Here is a 12224-nt window from a genome sequence, read left to right as displayed (position 1 = left end):
ATTGTATTAAGTATTGAAAGATGGGTATATGCTCGCTGGCTATCTTTGTTGGCAGATGCGTCGACCACAGATTAACAAAACCACCACACTCACAGATTGCAGGAAGGTGTAGTTAGTGTAGACAAAGCTATACCCTACTGATATACAATATACCAAGGCATTCGAGCCTTCTTTGAACGATATACTGATACCATTGCCGCCGCAGGAAAAGACAGAATCACGAAACTCGTAGGTTGTGTGTTATTTGGAATGCTATCGTGCAAACTAAATATCCCCCTGAAAGCGGACACCTTGTTGCTAATGCTCCGGTTATATGAATCTGATGTTGAGAGCAAGAATCCCCACTACAGTATCTATTTCAATCAGCCACATCAAGAATCGGTCTTGTGCTTTTATTACAGGGTAGTATTTGTATGTGGCACGGTAAACCAGATCCTCAGGTATAAACACATGTATCTGTTAGAATGACTCTGACGAGCAACCAGAAGCGCGCTCTGGTCTGGCAGCAAGGTGGCATACCAATCCTCCAATCTGGCCACTCATTGTTGAGAGTTTACTGTCCCGCCCCCTTTAAATGTTCGTCCTTAGGCTATTACCCCATCGGCCACTTGTAGATCTATGAAGATCTCCCCAAGACGGCGCCCAGGGGATGACACAGCGCCTGCCATCTCCTCCACGATAGTTATAAGGGCATCCGCAATTCCGCTGCCCTCCCCTTCGGTGAAGAGGCCTTGGTCATACATGACCGTGAGCCGATGTTGCGACTGGCCTGCCTTTGCGACTTCAATCACCAGGCCATACGGTTGGAACATCCGCACTTGTGACTTGGCCATGACCAGCCAGCGGAGTTCATCCACCTTGTCCGCGGGCTCGAATGGCTGGAAGAGGAAGAGAGATCCGTTGCCAGATGTGACTCGCGAGACGCCGGCGGCCGCGTAGATCTCATCGAGGCCCATGTTGCCATGCTCGGTGATCGCCCAGAACAGATCCTGCGTGTCTTGAAGGTACTGGACCATCGATATCGTCGAGTCGACACTGCACCGGACCGGGAGGAAGTTGGCCAGGGTGCCGTTGACCGTCTGGGTATCGACAGGTCCCATATCGACATTTCGACCGCTGAGCAAATAGTCAAACCCGACGTCCGATCGCGCAGTGACTTGGGAGAGCCACACCTGGTAGGCGGCCTGGAATATTACGGGGATGGTGACCCCAGCCGCATGTGCCATTGGCTCCAGATCGGTCGCGAGGATGCGACGGACAGACGCGTCGATCCGTGGGTTCTCACAGTCGGGGAAGCAACTGTCCTTGCCAGCCAGAGCCTTATGCCAGAATGTGCGCGAAGAATTCCGATCGGAGCGATATACATTTAACGCAAAGTCCCGGAACTGGCCATGGGCCGGAGCTGGGAGACCCTGGCAGATGGCAGCAAAATGATCATCCAGGATACGCAGCAAGGTTCCATCGTAGACCGCATGGTTCATCTTCATCACCACGTCACATGCACCGTCCGGGTACGTGAGAACGGCGAACTTGATAAAGGGCGTTCCAAAGATGAATCGCTCATCCCAGAAAGACTCGATAAACAGGGCCTTTTGCTCCTCGTTCTCGCAGTGGGCGAAGGTGACCGTCGGCACACTCCGGTTCAGGACGACGCCGTACCACAAGGAATCAGATGCGCGCAGCCATGAGCTGCGCAGGATATCATCGACCTGTGTTAACTTGGCAGTGGCCTCCACCCATTTGTCAACATCGAAGCTATCCGACATGCGACGAACCGCCATAAGGACCCACATCTGCTCAGGACGAGCACCCTGCGTCAGAAATTCGACTTGGCCTGGGGGTGAGGGATATACTGCGGAAGAGTCAGTTTTGGTAGGATATGAGCATATTGTCGACGTGCTGGGACGCCTGGTACTCACCGTAATCGACATCCCGTTCCATATGGAGCCCTGCCTGCTGGATGGCATCAACGACCGCTGTGGGGACGTCAAACGCTCTCTGAGGCTCCGTGTCTGTCTCGGCCTCGCGGACTTGCATAGTTGTGGCCATCCGGCCCAATTCGCCGCTACGTAGGATATTCTTGACGCTTAGAACATACCCTGCACTGCGAGCTCGACTAGCGAGACTGATGGCCGCGATCGAGTCGCCACCTAGGGCCAAGAAGTTTGCTTTCTTGCCCAAGCTTTCGGCGGGAGAGTCCAGCACTTGCACCCACAGGCTCTCCAGGGTCATTTCCGCCACAGTCTCTACCGGCACGACAGTGTGTTGTGCATCGCTTGCATCGAAGCTGTAGCGGTTGCGATATACGGAATCCATGTCTTCGGCGGAGTGTCGAAGGAGCTTCCGGTCCGTCTTGCGTGACGGCAACTTGGGAAGGTCGCCCATCGGAAACACGTACTTTGGCATCATGTACGGTGTCAGCGTGGTAAGACCCTCTCGGAGCTTTGAGCGGAAGATGTGATAGTCGGCATCTGCATCTTGGACCTCGCTGGAGCGCATCGGGGTGAATATACAGAAGGCGGCGAGATGGGTTCGCTGATTGACCAGGATCGGTATCACAATCGCGTGATGCACCAAACCTGTCTGGTAGATGGCGTGTTCGATCTCGGCCAGCTCGATCCGGTGTCCATGGATCTTGACTTGGTTGTCCTTGCGGCCCAGGCATTCGATTTCTCCGCCAGGAAGCCATCGAGCCAGATCGCCAGTGCGATACATACGTTCCACTGTCAAGCATTGCAGTCAGAGCTTTGTCAAAAAAAAAAAAAAAAAAACCTGAATCCATGGAACACAAGGAGACAAAGACGCGAGAGGCATTGATATGGGAGAAGCGGACCTTGCAAAACATCATTCTGGACAAAAGCCGCCGCAGTCAGCTCATCACGGTTCAAATATCCATCGGTGACCTGCGGCCCGGCAATACACAGCTCGCCTACCCCACCATATGGAATCAGGTCGAGCCCATCAGCCTGAAGAATAAACGCCATGACCGTGGGAAACGGCGTTCCAATGTTGCTGGGCCGGACCCCATCTTGGACGGCCTTGGTGGTCACTACCATCGCGGTCTCCGTAGGCCCGTACACGTTTAGTAGCTCGTGCTGCGCCCATTTGTCAATGACATCTCGTGTTAGGGGCTCGCCTCCAACAATCATCGTGCAGAAGGATGGCAGTTCGCGAGGATCTAGCAGCTTGGCCACTGTGGGAGTCAGAATGGCCTGGCGGACATCCATGGCTCGAATGCGGCCCGCCAGGTCCGACTGAAGTTGGTCAGTGGGAGCCAGGCACAGGGTACCTCCTGTGCTGAGGGTGTTGAAGAAATCCTGCGCCGATGCATCAAACACATAGTTGGCAAACTGTAGGGAGCGCCACTCGCCACGGTACCGGCCCTCGATCTCCGCCATACTCACCACCGCAGCAGCCGCAGCGCGGTGGGGCACCTTCACGCCCTTTGGCAATCCGGTGCTTCCCGAGGTGTAGATCACATACGCCGGTTGTTCAGGAGTGACAGAGACATTAGGCCGTTCGGTGGAAACATCAGTCAGCGGCAGCTGGTCCATGTGGATGTGGGAAAGACCGTCATTGATAGGAATCAGCGTGGAATGGTCGGTCTGGGTGATGACCAGCTTGGCCTGGACCTCGCCGATGATGAACGCATTGCGGTCTGGGGGATTGTCTGGGCTCAGCGGCACATAGGCCGCCCCGGCTTTCATGACCCCGAAAATGACCACCAGCATATCAACCGACTTATCCAACATCAGTGGAATCATGTCTCCAACGGAGACACCATGACGCTGGACTAGCTCGTTGGCCACCTGGTTGGCTCGAAGATCCAACTGTACGTACGAAGTGGTGGCTTCCCCGTTCCAGTCAATGGCGATGGCCTCCGGCGTGCCCACCGCGTGTCGTTCGAAGGCTTCCTGCAGCAGCTCCGGCCGAGGGACATGAAGCCGGTGGCGATTGGACAGCTCGTTCGACAGGAATTCTCTCTCAGTATTACCAATGACATCCACTGCGGATGCTGGTTGATGTGGATCCTCCAACACCGCCAGGAGAATTCGGCAGAAGGATTCCATGATGAACTGGGCCTGAAGCTCTTCCATTTTTGCAGTCAGGGTAATCTGGAGCCCGGCGTCATTCGTGACAACCTCCAGTGTGGTAAACTCGGACTCCCATGACGGTCGCTTGCCAAAGGGTTGCCACATGGTCCGCTCCCTATGAGAACGGTCTTCTGAAGGGGGAAGGATATTAACCATGGTATCCATGGCATCAGGTCGTAGATGTGCGGCGTACAACGCCCTTTTCAAGCCATGAGGTGCATATTTGGTCACACGCATGAGGTCGCGGCTCACGGTTTGGGTAAGATCTAGAAGCGAGGAGTCCGCGGGAATTGATAGGCGGAGGGGAGCCATGTTTAGAGTAGGTCCATCGATGTGTTCCACTTCTAGCACGGGGATATCGCGGCCGGCTAAGGCTGTCGCGAAGAACACTTCCGAGTTGTTTGTCCGCTGGCTCAGCACCATCGCCCATGCCATATAAATGGCAGCCCCCGGGGAGAGCCCGTGCAGCTGCAGCGCCTGCCGCAAGTCGATAGGCAGAGTCTTTTGAACGGTTGTAGTCTCACGCTGGGGAGTCGTGTTCAGCTGGGTGGGCTCCGTGTTGGACAGATAGCTCTGCCAGAAGGAATCGTATTCTTCCACGGGTAGAGATTGCAGATGTCGAATGACGTGGTTGAAGGAGGGACGGGAGGGCACCGGGTCGCCCCAATACGTAGCTGCAACGTCCTCGTACAGGAACCGATGGGACCAGTAGTCGAAGAGGGAGTGATGCATGGTCACCACAAGCAGACTCTGTGAGCCGCGTGTCAGAATAGCCAGACGAAGTTGCAAATCAGACATGGCGAATCGCTGCCTTTTATCGACTGCCAGATACTCCTCCAGACTCTGATCGAGTACCACCCATGGCAGGGTGAGATCGGTTCGAACGAGCTGCATAAAGCTGGCGCGGTGCGGTATAAATGACGTCCGAAGGATATCTCGCTGAGCAAAGACCTGCTGGAAGCTGGTGTGCAGCCGTTGTAGGTCGAGGTGTGAAACATCCCACACGCGCTGGTAGACGTAGCGGTCCTCTGCCTCACTCTGCAGCGACGTGGCTAGAATGCCTTCCTGCAACGGTGTGGCTGGGTAAGCGTCCGACAGGTTTGGATTTCCGTGTACTAAGCTAGCTGCATCTTTTGGAACCAGGGAGAATGCCTCAGGGGCATCGATGTGTTGTTTCTGAAGGGCAAAGCCTGCGACAGCAGTCTGCTCCACCGACGAGCCGTCCAGCAAAGTCTCAAGTTCTATTACCAGACCACGTCGGCGATGGACACCTACCGCCTTAATGGCATCGACTGAGCTTCCCCCCCAAGGAAATGAACGAATGGGCGCGACGGATTGAGGTAACGGGGATACCGAGAACCTCAGACCATGCCTCTGCGACGTCCGTCTGCTCCCCGTCGAGAGAATCATCATTTGACTCAACATCGGGAGCACTGAACTGAGCCAGGCGTGCCACTCCGAGTTCCAAGGCCATTTCTTGGATGCGTTTGACGTCCGTCTTGCCGTTTCCAGTCGTTGGGAGTTTCTTCATCGGCATCCAGAAGGAGGGCACCATGTAGCGCGGCAGTGTTTCGGCCGCCAATTCACGGATGGTTGGCAGCACAGCGGACCATGAGAGCACATGCGAGTTCAAAACAACAGCGGACAGTAGCCGGGGTCGGCCAGAGAGATCGAGAACCACCGTGGCGGAGGCCCCGACGTTGGTGTGATGCCGGAGCGCCTGGTCGATCTCGGTCGGGTTCACCTTCTGGCCGTCAATCTTGGCCTGCCAGTCCAGGCGTCCCAGAATCTCGAATGAACCGTATGAGTGCATACGTGCCACATCTCCTGTGCGATAGAGCTGGCCAAGGCCAAAGGGGTTGGGAATGAAAGCGCGCGTGGTCTGCTCCACGTCGTGGAGATACCCAGAGGCCAGCTGGGGGCCTGCCAGGCAGAGCTCACCCGAGACACCGATGGGGGCCAGCTCTGTAGTTTCTGGCAGTAACACATAGGCCCTGGTGGTATCTGTGGGCCGACCTACGATACATGGATTGCTGCCAGGGGTCAAGATGCAGCCGAAGTTCAGCTGTGTGCATTCGCTTAGGCCGAAGGTGTTGCGGAGCTGGACGTTGCTTGACCAGAGCTCAACCATCTCTGGTGGGATGGCCTCGCCGACGAGCGTGATTTGTTTCACATGTGGCACCTGCGACGGCTCAAGAACGGACAGGGCGGACGGGGTGATGCCCATGGCCTCAACCTGCATTTCTGTGACCACAGCCGGCAGCTCGGCAGTCAAACGCGCTTTGCTGGCCAGCAACAACGTACCACCGTGAACCAACGTAGCCAGCATGGTCCGCTGCGCCGCCGAAAAACTCGGACTGTAGAATAGCAGCCAACGCTGCAACCCATTCAACGAATGGTGCTGCATGCCGGCTGTCGCGGCTCTATGGGAAACGACAACCCCCTTGGGGGTTCCCGTGGACCCGGAGGTGTAGATCAAATAGCAGCGCTCCTCGGGCTCGATGTCCAGCGCCAGGTTGAATGGCTCCAGGGTCTGTGCCAGTTGAAGGCAATCCTCAAAGGGCCGCGCCTTAGGCATTGCTGCGCAATACGCTTGGTTGGCCAGGATCACTGGAGCATCACAGTTCTCTGCAATGCGACGATTCCTCTCTATGGCACCATCAGGGTCAAGGATTGTGTAGGCCGCGCCTGCTTTGAGGACAGCCAGGATCCCGACGATCAGGGCGATTGAGCGGTCGATGCATAGGGGGGATAATTTCACCACGCACCGGCCCTAGGACGCGCGCGACTCGGTTAGCCTGTGCATTCAACTCGGCGAAGCTGAGCCGGTCGTGCTCGAACTCCACCGCAATCTGCTCGGGGCTGCGAGCTACCTGATCCTCAAAGAGCTGAGTCACACTGGTTTTGGATGATTCCAACTGTCGGGCTGACTGTGCGGCGCTCCGGACAATCTGACTCTTCTCGTCTTCCGAGGCAAGTTCCACATGGCTGATGATGGAATGAGGAAGGTAGAACTTCCGAGCGGCACTCGACAGAGCCTGGACAAAATGCTGCACCAGAATTTCGACGTCTTGAGCAGGAATACTCGCGTTGTAACAGCAGGTAATCTGCACTTTGCTAAACCCGGTGATAAACACAGCCAAGGGGAATCCTGTGAGTTGGCCAGCCAGGCTTGGACCCCCCCAGGTCAGGAGCATACGTGATGACCGAGTCGACGGGTGCTGACGTGTCACGAGTAATTTCACGATACCCAAGATAGCCGTGAGGCGAGGCAGCGGCATGATAGTCTTCCAGCCTGGTGAACAGTTCCTTGAAGGTCTCCTCTGGGCTCACGGAGACCCGCACGGGGTAGATTTGGTCAATAAGTCCGACACAGGACTCCACCCCAGGAAAGCTGGCATCCCGCCGGGAGGCTGCAAAGCGGACATCCCGTTGACTATTATGATAGTGAAGAACGGTGGCCCAGAGAGCTTCGTACATGATTTGACGGGGCCAGCCGGATGCCATTTCCAGCTCGGCCAGGCCGGCAACGTCGTGGTCCGCCAGCGTCATGGAGACAGTTGATCGCTGGCTAACCGGCTCCCAAACCTGTAGTCGGCTGTTTTTGCCAGTCACATAAGGAAGAGTGTCCTGCCAGAATGTACGGCTTGCAGCTAAATCTTTTGCAGCAAGATGACGAATCAGATAGGACCGCAGCGAGGTATGCTCGGGAATGGGCAACCCGCAATAAAGGAGTGCGAAGTCGCGCCTGATGAGACCAAGAGAAGTAGTGTCCACGAGAGCCCGGTGGATTTGGAGAGTCACCCGATAAAAAGGCGAAAGAGGATTCCGATGTACTGTCAGCAGTGCCAGGGATTTTAGATCTTCGCCATCGGCTGGCGTGGATTCGCCCGGCGTAGAGGGACCCGACGATGGCGGCGTCCAGGCAGGGTCTATACTCCATCGTGCTTCGGAACCATGCAGACGCACCTGCTGGATAATCTGACCCGATTGGTTCTCAACGGTGAAGACTGTGCGCAAGCATGTATCTGGACAGGTCAAAAGTCTGGTTAAGCTATAGTTCCATCCACAGGGCGCGAAGGGCTTTTAGCACATACGATGAGAGGTCAGGGCTTTCCAGGTCCACTGGATGTGTGCCAAGCTGGGAGGGGGTTGCTGTGGCAGGACTAAATTGAGCTTACACCACTGCACCGTCTCAGATTCGAGAATCTGGTATTGCAAGGGAGTTGCTGGCAGCTCGGTTTCGACAGTTTTGTCCGCGAAGAAGGGATACTCGTCTAGCTCCCCCGACATATCAGGAAGGAATTCCTCGTGTTCGAAGGGATTGGCTGACCGCAGGTCGATGTTCCGGCGACTGATCACAGACATCATGGGTGAAAGAGATGTCTTGCAGAGAAATACGGGCCAAAGAAAAGTGATATAAGAAGAATAAGAAGAATATATTGTAAAGAGAGCAAAGGACACGACATGTGTATTATATTTCGTGAAGGCCCGCGTGACTGGATGGTCTACAAAATATGGAAATAACATTCGGCCAATATACACCTCCCTAGGAGTATTTCCGGCACCTAAAAGCACTATGAAACAACGAAGAAATAAGGAAAATACGCGAGAACTGACGTTGTTCTATGGCAACTGACTGACAACCTTAAGATGACTACTCCATTCCCTTAATAGGGAATAATCGCTCTGGTCGGCGATGCTCCGGGGTGTGCCCGAGACTATGCCAAGACTAATAGCATAGTCCGGGGCACATCCAGTCTCTCTGCAAGCACCAATAGGCGCTAAGGAGAACTACACAGGTTATACAAGGGACAATAGAACCATACATATCTAAAATGGGCTTTAGCAGGCAAGCTTAGTGCGTCAATAATACTGTAGGGCTTTGCCTTGAAGAGATATATCAAAAGCTGTTAGGTGATAAAGCGCCTCTGCACCGTAAACGCCATCATACTAGTTCGGAGTCTACCTGCACTAGGAGAGCATCTCATGTCTATGTGGAGATGGTGAACACGACTTCTGCGGATCATAACTTTGAAACGTTACCAATGGCCCTAAGATTTGCCACGAGGATAGATGGAACAGCATTGGGTTTGGGTGGAGATTTCGTGATACAGTTGGCAAACTTCGGGAGGTTATTTCGGAGGATTTTTAGGGTTTTTATCTATACTACCGGAGTAAATATTCATGGTAATTTGGAAAAGACTCAGATTTGTAAATTACTCTGAATATCGAAACGCTCTCTCTTATCGCCGGGACTGGAGGGGCATATCATATGCATTCGGGTCGTGGGCGTCCGGAGACGGCATGGATCCGACGAGGGACTTGATGTTTACCGGTGTTATAAAAGAGGGGGGTCTGTCCCTTTCCTCGTTTTGTTCACGATAGGCTCCCATATTCATCTCATTGCTATCTCTCAGGTCTACCATTTATTTCCAGTCGCTTCCATATTCTCACCACGCTCGATATACTCGCCTTCCAGGAACTTTTCACTATGACTTCGTGGGACAACCGAGAGGTCACAAACGAGCACTTGCTGCCTTACGTGGACTCAAGCACTGCACCTTCAGAAGTCCAGACAGCACTCCGGACTCTTCCATTTGAGCGGAACATTTTCAAGGTATCTCGCTGGCTCTTTCCCTTCTATATTCCATCTCTACTGGTGAGCTGACTCTCCACAGCTTGTCGCCAATGCACCAGTCTTCTTCCCCACGTTCATGAAACTTCTGACGTGCGCATGGTCCCCAGAGCGTGCCCTGCGATCGACGGATTGGCAGATCATCGTCCTACGCACCGCCTCACTCCTCAACGCTCCTTACGAATGGGACGTCAACGAGCCTGTGGCGCGTGTATTTGGCATGACTGACGATCACCTGAAGTGTCTCCGTAGCGGGGACTTGTCCTCACGGGTGCTTTTTACCAATCGTCAACGCCTGATCTCCTCCGTGGTTGAAGAGCTCTGCTTGAAAGACCGCGTAGCCGAGGACAATGTCCAGCAATGCAAGGAGATATTTGGCGATCAGGGACTCATGGAACTGTTCTTCACGCAAACGATCTATGCCTTTTTGGCGCGGACTATGAATAGCTGCAAGATTGACTTTGACCACCCAATCCCGGGGCTTGAGGACATGCTACGGAAGTACAATGCAGCTACTATTGAGAAGGAGATGAAATACACGGACTAAAGAGGCCTTGTGGATAAGACAGAGAGCATAATGAAATGGAAGAGGAGGACATGGAGGAGAGGGTTGGGGTGACATGCAGCCCATGTAATTACATCTACTAGTCCTAACACGCCTTCCTATTCTACTTGTTTCTAGGGTATCTTTTGAGGAGATCTGCCAAGGAGAGAGTCAGAATATAGCGCTAGGACCAACGGGGCTAGAACTGCAAACCGTACTCCGATAATAATGATTACCATGATGTAACCGAACCACTCTGATTCGGCCCGACAGTATCGCCAGTGTATGTCAGGTACAGGAAATATGGAAGAAGCGACCACCGTATCCTTGAGTGTATGGTATCTATTACGCGATACCATCTACTTAGAGAAATTTGAGTCGCTAAGTCTCGCTCGTTGCGCTCTATAACCACACCGGTTAACACTGAGTATACCACCGTTGAAGTGCTAGTAAGAGTAGCTTCATGTGTAGGCATTTTTGGCCGAATGAGATTCCTCAACACAAACTACATACACACTATATGGGTCGTTCATTTCCGGGTCCGAACACAAAGACCTGCTTGCGCAACCCCACTTGCTGCTTAGCCCCGGGCGAGGCATTTTGCAATGCCTGCTTCACGGCCGCCTCCAGACTTGGCCCTGTTTCCCATGACACCCGGTCCACTGCAGGCGTTATAAGCGAGCCGGTTTCGAACAAGCGACAAAACCAAGTCATCAAATCTTCTTGCTGAGACTTTGAGAAGTGATCTAGCGCTTGTGACAGCCGAAAGTGTTTGAATGTAACTTGTTTCCAGAAAATAAGCTCCTGTGTCAATCCAATGGCCTCAGTTGCACCTCCAAGAGACCCGTAGTTGACGTAGGTGCCTCCAGTGGTCAGTAAACCTGCCAAGCGCCCCCCCCAGAGCTGCCGAACACGGCATCAAGAGCCAGCACAATGCGCTTCTCCGCCGCCAGGACTGATCCCTGACCGGCAAGCTCCGTTTCGGTTACCACCAGGTCGGCTCCCAAGGTGAGCAGCTGCTTCCGGGTCGAATCCACATCTTCCCGGTCCCGTATGATGCTGAGAGAGTGGCATCCACGGAGTCGAGCGAATTGAATAACCATCTGAGCGATCACGCCCGTGGCAGCGTTGAGCACGACCCAGTCGCCCGGCCGCAGATCTTGCCTGCTCTGAAGGAGCAGGTAGGCGGGTCCACATCCCATCTTGAGAATGGCGGCACTGACGGGGTCGAGATGCGATGAGGGGACACGGAGCAGGGAGCTGGCAGGGACGATTGCCTGCGATCGCCAGGTGCCCAGGCCATGCTGGCGGGGGATAACCTGATCGCCTGGCTGTAACTTTGTCACGGCAGATCCGATGCGCTCCACCCGAGCCACGCCGTCATAGCCTGGAATGGGCTCCCCCTCGCACCGCTGGGCCGGCTGGACGGGATATTTTCCAGAAATTACGAGCAGGTCCTGCGGGTTAATGGGGGCCGCAAGAAACTGGATGCACACCTCTTCCGGGCCTAACTCGGTCTGCCTGAAGTCATACTCGATGACTCGAACGACGTCGGACGGGTTGTTGGAGTGTTCCCGAAAAGTCACTGTTTGATCGGACATGTTTTTTTGTTTTTGTTTTTGTTTTTCGTTTCCTCTTTGATTAAAGGGATAAGAAGGGTTGGTGTTTAGATATATATATATTGATATAGAGAGAATTCAAATCTTACAACAAGGGCAGAATCAAGGCAGTTGGGATAGAGCAAGGTAACGAGGAAACTGAAGACATAATCTCCATTTGTATTGACGATTGGCACTTTGACTTGGTGCCTGTGCGTGCAATGCAGGCCTCTAGGGCGTAGTGGGCCTTCGGCTTCGGCCTCGGCTATGGCCCAAAAAAAAAATACCGCAGTCAACATAAGAATGCGGGACGGGTGTGGGGACGGGCGGCGGACGGGTGGCGTGGGCCG

General features: G+C 54.1%; 3 protein-coding genes across 3 annotated transcripts; 1 reads left to right on the top strand and 2 right to left on the bottom strand.

Annotated features, from left to right (window-relative positions):
• Nucleotides 1-584: 584 nt before the first annotated feature.
• On the bottom strand, nt 585-8465 carry sidE (nonribosomal peptide synthase SidE; the record flags this gene model as incomplete). Its single annotated transcript, XM_057264160.1, has 7 exons — nt 585-1852; nt 1920-2723; nt 2834-5386; nt 5448-6743; nt 6811-7211; nt 7294-8122; nt 8192-8465. 7 exons carry the CDS (start codon nt 8463-8465, stop codon nt 585-587), a joined length of 7425 nt encoding a protein of 2474 aa, XP_057121880.1.
• Nucleotides 8466-9588: 1123 nt separating this feature from the next.
• On the top strand, nt 9589-10279 carry N7481_004940 (uncharacterized protein; the record flags this gene model as incomplete). The annotated part of the gene is made up of 2 exons (XM_057264159.1): nt 9589-9714; nt 9776-10279. 2 exons carry the CDS (start codon nt 9589-9591, stop codon nt 10277-10279), a joined length of 630 nt encoding a protein of 209 aa, XP_057121879.1.
• A 513-nt stretch (nt 10280-10792) lies between these two features.
• Nucleotides 10793-11877, bottom strand: N7481_004939 (MDR family NADPH-dependent oxidoreductase; the record flags this gene model as incomplete). Its single annotated transcript, XM_057264158.1, has 2 exons — nt 10793-11139; nt 11184-11877. 2 exons carry the CDS (start codon nt 11875-11877, stop codon nt 10793-10795), a joined length of 1041 nt encoding a protein of 346 aa, XP_057121878.1.
• Between the last annotated feature and the right edge of the window lie 347 nt (nt 11878-12224).

Source organism: Penicillium waksmanii, assembly GCF_028829765.1.
Source record: "Penicillium waksmanii strain IBT 27052 chromosome Unknown utg000005l:1.0-5232799.0:1.0-5237142.0, whole genome shotgun sequence".
Classification (NCBI taxonomy): Eukaryota; Fungi; Ascomycota; class Eurotiomycetes; order Eurotiales; family Aspergillaceae; genus Penicillium; species Penicillium waksmanii.
The sequence above is the reverse complement of the archived record's forward strand: the minus strand, read 5'-3'. Positions and strand labels throughout refer to the sequence as shown.